At 49.9% G+C, this 12,562-nt stretch overlaps 1 protein-coding gene across 2 annotated transcripts in view; it reads left to right on the forward strand.

Annotated features, from left to right (window-relative positions):
* Positions 1-12,562, forward strand: part of TNR (tenascin R) — a 77,408-nt gene that overhangs the window by 53,108 nt on the left and 11,738 nt on the right. For both annotated transcript variants that reach the window (XM_054285671.1, XM_054285670.1), the window contains exons 6-13: positions 1,947-2,097; positions 4,633-4,902; positions 6,717-6,902; positions 10,068-10,157; positions 10,270-10,533; positions 11,173-11,445; positions 11,546-11,665; positions 12,181-12,324. In XM_054285671.1, the coding sequence (XP_054141646.1) occupies positions 1,947-2,097; positions 4,633-4,902; positions 6,717-6,902; positions 10,068-10,157; positions 10,270-10,533; positions 11,173-11,445; positions 11,546-11,665; positions 12,181-12,324 (1,498 nt within the window). The remainder of the gene's footprint in view (positions 1-1,946; positions 2,098-4,632; positions 4,903-6,716; positions 6,903-10,067; positions 10,158-10,269; positions 10,534-11,172; positions 11,446-11,545; positions 11,666-12,180; positions 12,325-12,562) is intronic.

Below are 12,562 nucleotides of genomic sequence, written 5' to 3' on the forward strand. Positions count from 1 at the left end.
ACATGCACACTTCATTCCTGCCATGGAATTTTAATTTTAATCGCAGTGACGAGCAGGTAGAAACCCTGCCAGAAAAGATGAAAGGATAAAAATGTTGCCCTAAATACCCCATATTTTCTGTGCACAGCAACAAAAATTGTACATCAAGTATTTAGTCTATATTCATAATTTCTACACCATTTAGCCATAAGTACAGCTTCAATTGTACATGGAGCCTCTTTATAAGAGCATTCAAGCCCCAGCAGTAAAAGAAATGCTGATTAAGAGCTCAATTATGATGTTTTCACTTGTACAAAAACCTGCACTGGAATCAAAGGCAGCTCTGGGCAGTGGAGAACTGCAGAATTTGGCCCCAAAGTTTTAAATACTCTTAACTATGAAGTGTTATTGCACAGCACAAAGCAAGGGCACAATTGCCTTAAATAACTCAATCCTCTCATTTCCAAAGAGTTGCTGGAGATTATTGATGTGATGTTGGCTACATCCACATGCAAATTGTGTCAGAAGTTGAAGCTCATGTAATGCAGGTATAGACCCTGGGATAATTTGCAGTCACCATCAGGTGATCATTCAGTATTAAAGCTGAAAAATATCAGAGTAAAGCTTTTGGCAGGAAAAAAATAGCTCTTTTAAACATTTCAATATTACTCAGGAATTAAGCTGAACAGCATTCCCCTGAAGCAAATAAATGCAAACCATTGGTTCTTTTTTCTGTTCTTAAGCTTAAACTTAAGAATACATGGAAACATTTTGGGATTTTAAGGCAGATAAAATGCAAAAGGAGGGCTGTTCCTAGATGCAGGGTCTTGGGTAGGGAAGGGATGTAGCTCACTGGGCTTTAAAGTTCTCAAATCCATGAGTTAAGACAAAGTCACAGTCACGTTCCTGCCCATCAGCTGCTAAAACTGGCCTTTCTGGAGTCTCTATTATTGCCTTTTCCCCTAAAATTAGGCAGAGGGTGCTGTGTCCTTTACTCCCCTGCAAGCTTGGGTACATGCTGAAATATTGCCACACCTCAAACAAACCCAAAACCCATTTCCAAGGGCTAAAAACAAGAGTTATAACTGAAGCATCACAACCTCTGTGAGAAAAAACTAACCTGTCTTCCCAAAAACTGGGTGAGGAAATGCTAATTTGGTCCTCAGCAGCCCAACGAGGATGATTGCAGCTTCCTGCAAAGCTTTGCACTCTCCTTCCATGGTCTCTGTGATGCTCTCATCCCCACAAAAGCTGGGTCAGGCAGGATTGCCCATCTGCTGGAAAAGACAAAGAGAAGATGGATTTAGCAAAGAAAATTAGGAAAGGTAAAATGGTAACTGATGGCTAAAATGGAAGGCTTCCTGTTTAATGAGAAAAGGGATGAATATGAATTGAGAGTTATGTGCAAAGATTTGTTTAGCATGTTATTAGTGAAGACAGCAGCAAGAAAAGATCCTTTGTCCAAGCACTGGCAGGAAAGGTGACATGTGCAGTTGTTTAAAGCCTCACAGTTTTTCAGGGCAAAACCACAAGGCATGAATGAGTGTACTAAAGATGGCTAAAAAGCAGGTGACAGCAAAATAAAGACCTCACAGCTTCATACCTATACATCAACAACAAAAGGCTCCTGGCACCTGAAGAGCAGGGAAAACAAGCCTAGCTAAGGCTTTGGTTTAATCATCTTTCCTCTTTCTGAGCAGCACAGGCACAAATACACAGAGGCTGGGGAGGGAGGAGGGATGGGGAGGATTTTGCAGCCCAACAACACAAGCACTCCACGCTTGGTGGGTGACCTCATCCCAGCTTTCTTCCTCCATGCTGGAGTGTGCCAAGGTGACCATGTGATTTGGGGATGCAGGGTGGGCTGTGGAAGGATGCAACATGGGGGGCACCTCCTCTTTGTGCATCAGTCCCCCCAAAACACCAGCTGCTGGGGGAGGGTTAATGCTTGTTTCATTCCCTGACAGAACAACGAGGGTGGTGTGATTGCCCAGCTCCCCAGCACCGTCACCACCTTCAACCAGACGGGGCTGAAGCCAGGGGAGGAGTACACTGTCACCGTGGTGGCCCTGAAGGAACAAGCCAGAAGCCCTCCCACCTCTGACAGCGTCTCAACCCGTGAGTGAGCCGCACCCGGGGGCAGCACAGCAGGTCCCAAAAATAAAGTCCCATGGGCAGGGATGAAACTTGCAGCAAACGTTGCAGCCACAGCTTCCTCGTGCAGTGTTTTGTCCCTCTCTCTCCTAAATTGTCACAACTGCAGAAACTGGTTAATGGGGTTGGGAGCAAAGACTCAGTTCTGCTTTTATTGTATAGCTGGATAAATTATTCTTCTCTACTAATATCACATTTTGGAGGCTGGATGCCCTCAAGAAATATATCTACAAATGTATTACTTACTCATATATAACAGATTAAAACTCCCACCCGCTTTTGTGCCACTAAATGCCCTCAGCTCCCACCTATTCAGGCAAATGAGGCAGCAGGGCAGGGAGCCAGGAGCAACAGCATGTCCCTTCCTAACCAATTTGTTTGCCCACTCACTGCTCCTTCCTGTAGACCAGAGAAAATTCAGCTGGGTCTTCTTGCTGAAGGAGATGCAGAGATCGGCAGAGCTCACGGGGGAGAGGAGGCTCTTCACACCAGATCTGGTGCAGTCTGCCTTGAAAGCCAGACAGACGTCTACAAGCTCCACCTGAGTTGTTCCGAGAGGAAACAGCACTTAAATAGCTGCCGGAGGGCTGTAATGAGGTGCTGCTAATTGAGGCAGCGGAGAGAGTGGAGGGAGGGTCCCTCCACCGCAGCAGGTTGTTGCAGGGCTGATCTTCCCCAGTACAGTCCTCCCCTCCTGCTTTGCCTCTGTGTTCAGCTCGATGTGGCTTAATAGAGACATCTCCTGGTCAAGGCCGAAACTTCTTTTCCCTGGGAAGTCAGCGAAAATAGAAGCTGGTACTTCAAACTCAAGGGTTGGCCTTTGCAGGGAGCGCAGGTGGAGCAGAGGGCTCCAGGATCTATGCTCCATGGAACATCTCTGTGCTGGTGTCTGCCTTTCTCTGCAGCACTCTCAGAGCTTCATCCCCACCACCCTTGCTCTTCCTCAGCATCCTGTGCCAGGATCAGGCAGCAAAGCCATGGTTTTATGCCACACGGCTAAGTAGATGTGGATCACCTGGGTGGCTGGACAGCATGAAGCAGTTGGAGATTGAGGGTATGCATGACCTGGTCCTGGCCAAGCTGGACAGACAGCTCCCACCTGAACACTGGGACTCCCAACTGTGCTCCCTCCTCTGCTGTTTTGCCCACAGATCTCACCTCACTACTTCAAGTTCCTCTATGTCCTTTTCTAACCCCTCCCCGGTGCTTCCCATCCCTGCCCACATGCTTGTCCCCCATAACTTCAGGTGCAGCATTCAGCAGACCCTTATTGTATACTGTCATTATATTAGGTATAGTCTGAATTACAGAACCAAAGTGGGCTTTTTCACCCACCTTGTGACCATCTAAGTGATAACACAGGCTGCCCAGCAGGCTTCATGTATGAGCACTGCCATGGCACAGGAGCGATGGCAAGGCTTGGCTCCATCCATCCATCCATCCATCCATCCATCCATCCATCCATCCATCCAGTCCTGCTGGACTCCAAGCATCCATCAGCCAGGCTTGAGCCCATGATATCCAAAGGTTGAGTGTTGGGGGGTGTGGAGGGAAGGAAGGGCTCAAATCTCTGTGGGAAAAAAAAAAAAAAAAGGCAGAAATGTCCAAAAATCTCCCCCAGTAGAGTCCCGGTATTCATTTTTCTAAAAGCCATTTATCTGAAAGTTTTTCTGGACACCAACCATAGCCCCACACCCAGCTAGTTATGAAGATTCACCAGAGCAGTTGCATTTTCTCCTCTCTTCCCACTGCCAAGACACCAACAGCTTTATGAGCTGATTCCTCAGTTTAAGGACAAACCAGGAGCTGGCACCAAAGCAGGAACATTTCTAGAGACATTCCTCAGTTCTCAACACTTGGATCTTGTCCTTGGCTCCACGTTATTTAACACATTGTCAACACCTTTCAAAAGACATAATACTGTTGCTGATAAATTTTGCCAATGATGGAAAGGATCAGAAAAGAGTAAATTGCATAGAAGAACATCAATAAAAGTTGTTTGGATAGTTTGAAGAGCTGGGCACAAAGGAAAATTGCATGTTTTTTTCAATGCAAAAGTACAAGCAGCTATCTTAGAGCAAAGAACGTGTGTTGCAGTTAGACATAAGGGTTTTGTATCCTGGGAAATACCACCTGAAAAAGCCAAAGAGGAATTATTGTCAACAACCAGCTCAAGAGAAGGGCATGAGTTGCATTATAGCTGTAATCGGTGTCAATGAGAGAGCTGCTGGGTCCTGCTCTGGTGTCCACAGAAAGTGGAGAAGGTTCAGGAAAGAGCCAAGAGGTTGGGACAAGGGATTGGGAACCATGAGGACCAAAGTATCTTGGGGTCAGGGTCATGCCTCTTTCCCATGCCACCTCTCTCCCTTGTGCCCAAATCCCAATTCCAGCTGTTTTGAAGGCCAGCCTGAAGCATCCCTGAACCTTGGCATACCCAAATCTCCCCCCTTTCCCCACCCAACTTTCCCACAATAACAGCTGCCCGTTTCCCCCCCGCAGTCATCGACGGCCCGACGCAGATCCTGGTGCGGGACGTCTCGGACACGGTGGCCTTCGTGGAGTGGAGCCCCCCTCGCGCCAAGGTGGACGCCATCCTGCTGAAGTACGGGCTGGCGGACGGGGAGGGCGGCAGGACCACCTTCCGCCTGCAGCCCCCCCTCAGCCAGTACTCCCTGCAGGCCCTGCGCCCCGGCGCCCGCTACCACCTGGCCGTCAGCGCCCTGCGCGGCGCCAACGAGAGCCGCCCCGCCTTCGCTCAGTTCACCACAGGTACAGAGAGCTGCCCTGGCTGGGAGAATGGAATTTTTGGGTGTGAACTGAATTTTTGAGTCTCTTTGGCAAGCATGGGTAGGTGGATTGCTGCCGTCTGCAGATGGGCTGTCCTGCAGCAAGGAGGAAAAGCTGAGGGGTTTTTGTGGCTGGGGGTTGATGATGCCTCTTTTTCCGCTGGCACAAGGGAGCTGGGGTTTAATGTGCTAGGAGGAAGAAGTGGGACGAAAACACAGTGGTGAAGATGCAGGTGTAAGTGGTGACACCTGAATGCAGGTGCCTTGCATCCCATCACAAAGCAAAAGATTCAGCTCACCCTAAAATACACATCCTACAACTGCCCTCTGTCCCACCACTGCTAGTGGCTGTTTAGCCACTAAACCTCCAGTGCAAAAGGTCCTATTTGGTGTCCCCAAAGCTTCCACCTTTCCCCATCCAACTCTCCCAAATCCTGGGAAATACCACCATAAAAAGTCAAAGAGGAATTATTGTCAACAACCAGCTCAAGAGAAGGGCACAAGTTGCATTATAGCTGTAATGGGTGTCAGTGAGAGAGTTGTGATGAATGCCCTGTGCCCCCAGGGATGCTCATACAGTCCCCAGGGCAGTCCAGGTGATCCCAGATGCCAGTGGCAAGGCATGGATGGACTCAACCCCCATATTTAGATGATAAACCCCAAACCAACTCCATCTTGGCCATGTCTTGCTGCAGCATCAAGGCTGAAGCTGCCTGAGACACACATCCCCACCAGCTCCAGTGCCTGTTCAGACCCACAGCTTAGAACTCTAGAACTCAGCAGTTTATGTCCTTAAGAGCACCCACAGCTCAATGCACAATTCTCAAAAGCACCAAAATGCTCAGCACAGGTCTGAGTTCAAGGGGACGCTCGCTCCCACTCAGCATCAAGAGCCAAGGCAGGTGCCTTGACCAAGGAATCAGCAGTCAAGCAGCTGAAACCAGCACATCCAGAAACGTGGTTATCTTATTTTATATCTTCTCTGAGCACCCTAACTGGTCAGTAAAACTTTAATTGATGTTAAGCCTGCAGATAGCTAAGGGATTTAATTTACCGTGCCATAAAGGAGGAGTCAGAGCATGTATTTCCATGCTGGTTTATGGTATATAAATTGTCATGTACATTACTGCTGGCTAAGAGGCTCCTACTGTAATAACTGTGGGATGTGAATTGTGTGTGTACATATCTCTACAGATAAATATTTCAGATGAGATGCTTACCCCAACTGATTTGCTGCCTTGGCCTTCCTCGCTTTATTTCTAAAAGGCAACATAAAAGCACCCTCCCAGACTCAGATCCATCACCATTACCCACTGTCCACTGGTGCCCAGCCCCAGCTGCTTCTCACCAGAGGGGTTTATTGTGCAAACCAGAGCAGATTCAGTACACAGCCTGAGCAGCACCAATAAACAAACCCTTTGGGCAGTGTCTGGGAGTGAATGAGCCTGTAAAGATGCTCAAGGTTTTCTTCTGAGAGCAGTTCAGGCCAATGCATGGCTACTACAGAGCCCTTTTACTCATAGTGCCTCAGTTTCTTTTACCTTAATATGAGGGAGAATGGTTTTCTTTTTGAAATAACACAGAACTAGCTGCCAAACAAACTTACCGAAGATGCTGCCAGCATTTGTATCACCCTCCTGGGTGGCATCTCCCAGCCTGTGCTGAGCAGGGGGTGAGAGCAAATGTTCCAGCCCTTCCTGCCAGGCCATGCTCAGGGCAGGAGGATCTCCTGGCTCTCCCCCCTGGCTGTGGCAGGGCTGTGAGTGACACCGTGCCTCTGTCCCTTGTGTCGCACAGAGATCGACGCCCCCAAGAACCTGCGGGTGGGCTCGCGGAGCCCCGCCAGCCTCGAGCTCACCTGGGACAACAGCGAGGCCGAGGCACACAGCTACAGGGTGGTGTACAGCACCCTGGCCGGGGAGCACTACCACGAGCTCCTGGTGCCGCGCCACGCCGGCCCCACCACCCGCGCCACCCTCGCAGGTACGCACGCGCCCTCGCGCCCTGGAGCCGTGATATTGTCTGAGAAATCCTTTCTTTAGGATCTTTCCTCCTGAGAAGCTGGGAGGCCTCAGGAACAAAATGTAAACAATGGTTATCTGCTGCTGTGGAATGCAACAGGTGCATCTGTGATTGGTCTCATGTGCTTGTTTCTAATTAATGGCCAATCACAGTCAGCTGGCTTGGACTCTGAGACACAAACCTTTGTTATTCATTCCTTCTTTTTCTATTCATAGCTAGCCTTCTGATGAAATCCTTTCTTCTATTCTTTTAGTATAGTTTTAATATAATATATATAATAAAATAATAAATCAAGCCTTCTGAAACATGGAGTCAGATCCTCATCTCTTCCCTCTTCCTCAGACCCCTGTGAACACGGTCACGGTGCCCTTCCTCCCCCTCCTCTCAGCTAGGTAGGGCAAAGGAGATCCCAAATCAGCACTAAGACACAGTTGCCCTTGTGCTGGCACATCTTTGAGGTTGTTTTGGAGTTTACTATTTACTGGAGAGAAGGTTTCCCTTGGGATAGAGCTCATTTTCCCCTGTGTGTGTGGGTCTGGGTGCACATCCAGCAAGGATCTGTCTGTAGTAATTATATATCCTCTGAACAGAGAGAGACATGGTTCTCCCAGGAAAATCCTGGGAAGCTGTGTAAAAGCTGTGGCAAACTTAGATGAAAGAATTCAAACAATTATTATCTCTCTTTCTGTAGCCAGTGTTTATAAATATAGTTCTCCAGAGTATGCTATTCATAGTCACCAATGGTGTGAGATGTTTCTACTTTGAGACCAATCAAGTATCACCTTAATGAGTCACATTGTAAAAAGACCCAGCTACTTTCATTAAACCCTTTTGCCTTCTGATCCCCCTGAACACTGGAGTCGTGTTTCTGTCCCTGACTCAACAGTGTCATCTGTCCAGGTGGCAAATAGAGCTGGCAAGGAGCAAAGGGAGAAATGAGAAGAAGCCTGTTCAGGCTGATCTACAGGAAAATATTATTTCACCCTTCCCTTTTTTGCTTGTTTGGAAAGAGCCATGGGTAATGATGCCCCATGGGCAGTGATGGGGAGCCAGGGTGCCTGAGTTTTGTGCCTTCTTCCAAATTGGGCTCAAAGCAGACCCAAATCTAGAGATGCTGGTTTTGAGCAAGTGGCACATTATTCAGGTCAGCATAGGGACTGCAAACACCACCCACCTCCCACTGCCAGGAAAGCCCCAAACACCTTATGCAGCAACACAGCAAAGCACCATGTGAGATGTGATTTCCTTGCTTTTTGATTAGAACTGCTTACCTCATGGATTTGCTGCTCCTGTGGCATATTTTGTGTAAAGAAAAAAATTATATGCAAAAATGTTCTCTTGTTTGTCTTGAAGTTCTTCAGTATGGAAGGACACCAGGTTCTTCCATGTTGACTCTCTGCTTTCCCAGGACCTTCAAGGGCTCAGGAATCTGCCATATGAAGTTATAGGAGAAAGGTCAGTGGGAAAGCCAAAAGTTAAGTTACAGGGACAGCAGCAGAGTCACAAGAAAGGCTGGAGGGCAGCAAGGCAATTAGAGCAGTTATCTTGAAAAATGTGGAATGCAGAAAGAAGAACATCAGGGCTGGTTTCTTCTGTGTTCTTGATGAGGATGTGTGGGGAGAAGTAGGATGAGATCAGAGACTCAGTGCTGAACTCCTGCTAGCTTTCCTTTAGGACATTTATTGGCTTTCTAGGTGAGAAGAAGCATTAAAAATGGGCCAAAATCCCCTCCCTGGGCAGAGGCACAACAGTGACACAAACTGCGACGATATCCATTACTTAACTTGAGCTTGCCTTGGAATATATGGCAAGAGCCTAAAGTCTCTTTTTTTTCTCAATAAAACTAAAAAAGCTGCCAAGGCTCTTCCAGACTCAGGTAAGGCTGCAAGAAACCCAACTAAAGAAAGCTGCAGAGATGCAGATTCTTAAGTCAAGATCAGTTCTTGTTGGACTTTGTGCAAAACCTATTGGGGTTTTTTTCCAGTCAGCCAGGACCTGATGGGATCCATGGTATGAAAGTAACCAGCAATTCTTCCAGCCAATCTCATCTACCTGCAGGAAAAGCAGTGTGGAATGGCACTGAGCAGAGTTTATCAAAGATTTACACTTAAAAGTGCAGTAAGCCTGGCCCTGACCCATAATCTCTATTAAAAATCAGCATTTGCACAGAAACAACCATAATTTTGCTCATTTCAAAAGAGCTGGGAGAGAAAAGGTTTATATCCTCATGCTCATTTTTTCCTTCTCCTACCTTCTGCCAGGGTCTTCTTTCCAGAATACTTCTGACACTTATTGAGCAGGGCCAGGGGGTCTATCTTCACCCCATCACTAAGACTACACTGTAGCAAGAGAAAGGCAGGGGAGGAGAGTGTCCTTCTCTCCCGACCACTTGGGAAAGGTTTTGGTGGCTCCAGGGGATGCTGCCCCTGGGCAAGGCACAGTGAGGCTGAGCTGGAAAGTTTATGGCTTTTTCTAGCTTTGTGGGAAAGATCATGAGGCACAGGGAAGAGGGGAATAAAGCCACCAGCAGCCAAGCAGAAGTGACAGGCAGAGGCAAGAGATATTCCATGGAGATAAAACAGTGCAAGAGGAAAGGAGCTGGATGAGCTCAATTCCCAAGTTCCTTGAGAGAGGCACCTCAAGTCCACTCTAAAGAACAGGGCTTGATTCAGCTCCCAGAAAGACTGCACCTTGCCCAATTAATGTGCATTTCATTTACTCTGCATAGTTTATTTCTTTCCAAGACACCAGCCCTGTGACAATATTTGATGCTGCATCACTTTGGAAAAAAACACAGCTACTTTATCCTTCCCATCTCAGCTCACACACACAAGAGCTTCTGTCTCACTGCCAGCAATTGCAGCAGACCTCAGCAACAACTTTTAAAAATGGCTTGTTTCTGAGCTAAAATAATCCAAATTCTCTGTCCAATGGCATCCACAGGGCTTTTTGAAAAGACTCAGCTCTTCTGCAATGTGCAGAGGAACTGCTGACCCGAGGAATCCCCTGGAGGGCCCTCCTGTGCCCCTAGCAGTGGGAGGTGGGAGAAGGGGTCACACACACCCTGAGGTCACCCTGCCAGGTGCTGCTCTCAAACCCTGTTGTGTTCTTTGCCCTCCCTGCTAGATCTGGTGCCGGGAACAGAGTATGGCATTGGGATTTCAGCCGTGATGGACAGCCAGCAGAGCGTGCCAGCGACCATGAATGCCAGGACCGGTGAGTTTGGCCCCACTGCCTGCTCCAAGCACAGCTGGCTGCTGTGGCTCAGATGCCCCCATGGGACAGTGTGTGCATGGGGACAAAGCTCTGCACCAACCCTCTCCCACAGAGCTTGACAGCCCGCGGGACCTGCTGGTGACAGCCTCCACTGAGACGTCCATCTCGCTGGCTTGGACCAAAGCCACGGGTCCCATCGACCACTACCGTGTCACCTTCACCCCCGCCTCGGGAATGGCCTCGGAAGTGACAGTGTCCAGGGACGAGTCACAGCTCACACTCTCAGAGCTGGAGCCCGGCACAGAGTACACCATCTCCATCATCGCTGAGAGGGGGCGGCAGCAGAGCCTGGAGGCCACCGTGGATGCCTTCACAGGTAGGGAAACACAAGCTGCCATGGGGGCAAGGGCACAGACCTTGTTGGCACCTCTGCCAGCCCACTGTGTCCCTGGCATTAAAACCCTTGAGGTGGTGATGGGGATGAGAGCTGGGGCCAGTGTGTCCACACAGGAGCAGTTGACCCCAAAAGGAGGATGGCCCTACCAATGTGGTGGCACAATCCCTTTGGGCAGCAGCACTGAACACACTTGCTTTACTGACAAGACAGAACTGGAGACAGAGACTGCCCAACTGCCTTCTGTTGTCCTCTGTGGTCAGGGTGGCCTGTGTGCCCATAAGAAGAAATGAAGCCTTGAGGGACCTCACAAGGACTTCTGGCTGAAAAGTCTGCAGTCAGGAAGTGCAGACAACATATACCATCTGCAGTGGGACAGTTCCATCACACACTGTATGGGTCTGGGATGGAGGATGTTTGCAGGTGGAGCTGAGAAAAGCACCATTTTTCCTCTCCTGGATCTGCTGGTTGATCCCAGCACAGTTTCAGATCAATGGAGAATCCAAATCTTCAGCTTTGCCACCTCTTTTAAGTATTTCCCATACAAGCACTGGGAATAACAGGGAGGTAAGGATCTGCAGGTAAGGATTTGGGGTTGCATCTCTCCTCTCCACCTTCCAGGTGTTCGGCCCATCTCCCAGCTGCACTTCTCCCAGCTGACATCCTCCAGCGTGAATGTCACATGGAGTGACCCCTCCCCACCAGCAGACCGCCTCATCCTCACCTACAGCCGCCGGGACGAGGAGGAGGAGGAGGCCCAGCAGGTCACACTGGATGGCACCCGCAGGCACACCAGCCTGACGGGCTTGCAGCCAGCCACAGAGTACCTGGTGTCCCTGGTGGCCGTGCATGGCACCATCAGCTCTGAGCCTGTCGTGGGCTCCATCACTACAGGTACCACGGGACAGCCCCCAGCAGGCACAGGGGAGGGCAGGCAGGGCCATGGGGAGTGGGCCTGCCTCCCACAGCTCTTCTCTGTGCTCCATCTCACCAGGGATTGATGCGCCAAAGGACCTCAGGGTGGGCAATGTCACCCAGGAGTCCATGATGGTCTACTGGAGTGCTCCCATCACTGCCTTTGACCACTACAGGATATCCTACCGTGCTGCTGAAGGTAAGGGGCCACACCACTCCTGTTCATGCCCTGAGCTCACAGCTCCAGCCCTCCCTCCATCTGCTTGCCCAAGCAGGCCACTAGGTTATCCTCACCCAGGCAGCACCTCAGTGCCTTGGGCAAAGCCACCAGTAACTGGGATTGGCTCCAGAGCAGACGATGGCGTGTCAGGGATAAGAATGGGAAGGGACCACCGCAGCCAGCTGGGCACAGAGGGGCACACAGAATGGTCCCCAGCAGTGTGCCCTCCCCAGAGATGCTTAAATTCAGGGCTCAGTCCTGAAATCCCAGCTCCCTCATCTGCCTCACCTACCTCATGTCCCTTGGCCCTAGTTTTGTGGATGATGCTGGAAAGGCCAGGCCAGCAGAGTGCTGGGCACACAGGAGTGCACCTGCAGGCACAAAATCCAGTTATCTCCAGTGTCCTGTGGAACTGCCCTCCCCTCCCAAGCCCCTCCTGAGCCCCAGGGATGGGGCCAGCCGTGATGTCAAAGCTCTTGGCTCCATCTCCGCAGGAAGGACAGACAGCATGGCCATCTCCAGGGATGCCACTGAGTACACCCTGCAGGACCTGCAGCCTGCCACCAAGTATGAGATTGAGCTGAAGAGCGTGCGGGGCCGGGAGGAGAGCGAGCTGGCCTCCATCACTGCATACACAGGTGAGAAGGAGCTCTTGGTGGGCAGGGAACAGCCAAACAGTGTCAGCTCCAGCCCTGCCCAGGGCTGGCAGGCCCTGCTTGCAGTAATACTCAGGTGACTGAGAGCAAGCTGGACCTCATACCAGCTGGATGCAAGCTGGAGATGATAAGCAGGGCTCACAAGGGCTCACTGTGGGCTTTTGAAGTACGTCTCAGCAAAGTTTATCCCAAGTATGCATGGGTAGTCATGGGTAAAAGG

This window comes from Melozone crissalis, unplaced genomic scaffold, assembly GCF_028551555.1.
Source record: "Melozone crissalis strain CALT ecotype California unplaced genomic scaffold, PUWL_Pcris_2 ptg000045l_1, whole genome shotgun sequence".
NCBI classification, from domain to species: Eukaryota; Metazoa; Chordata; class Aves; order Passeriformes; family Passerellidae; genus Melozone; species Melozone crissalis.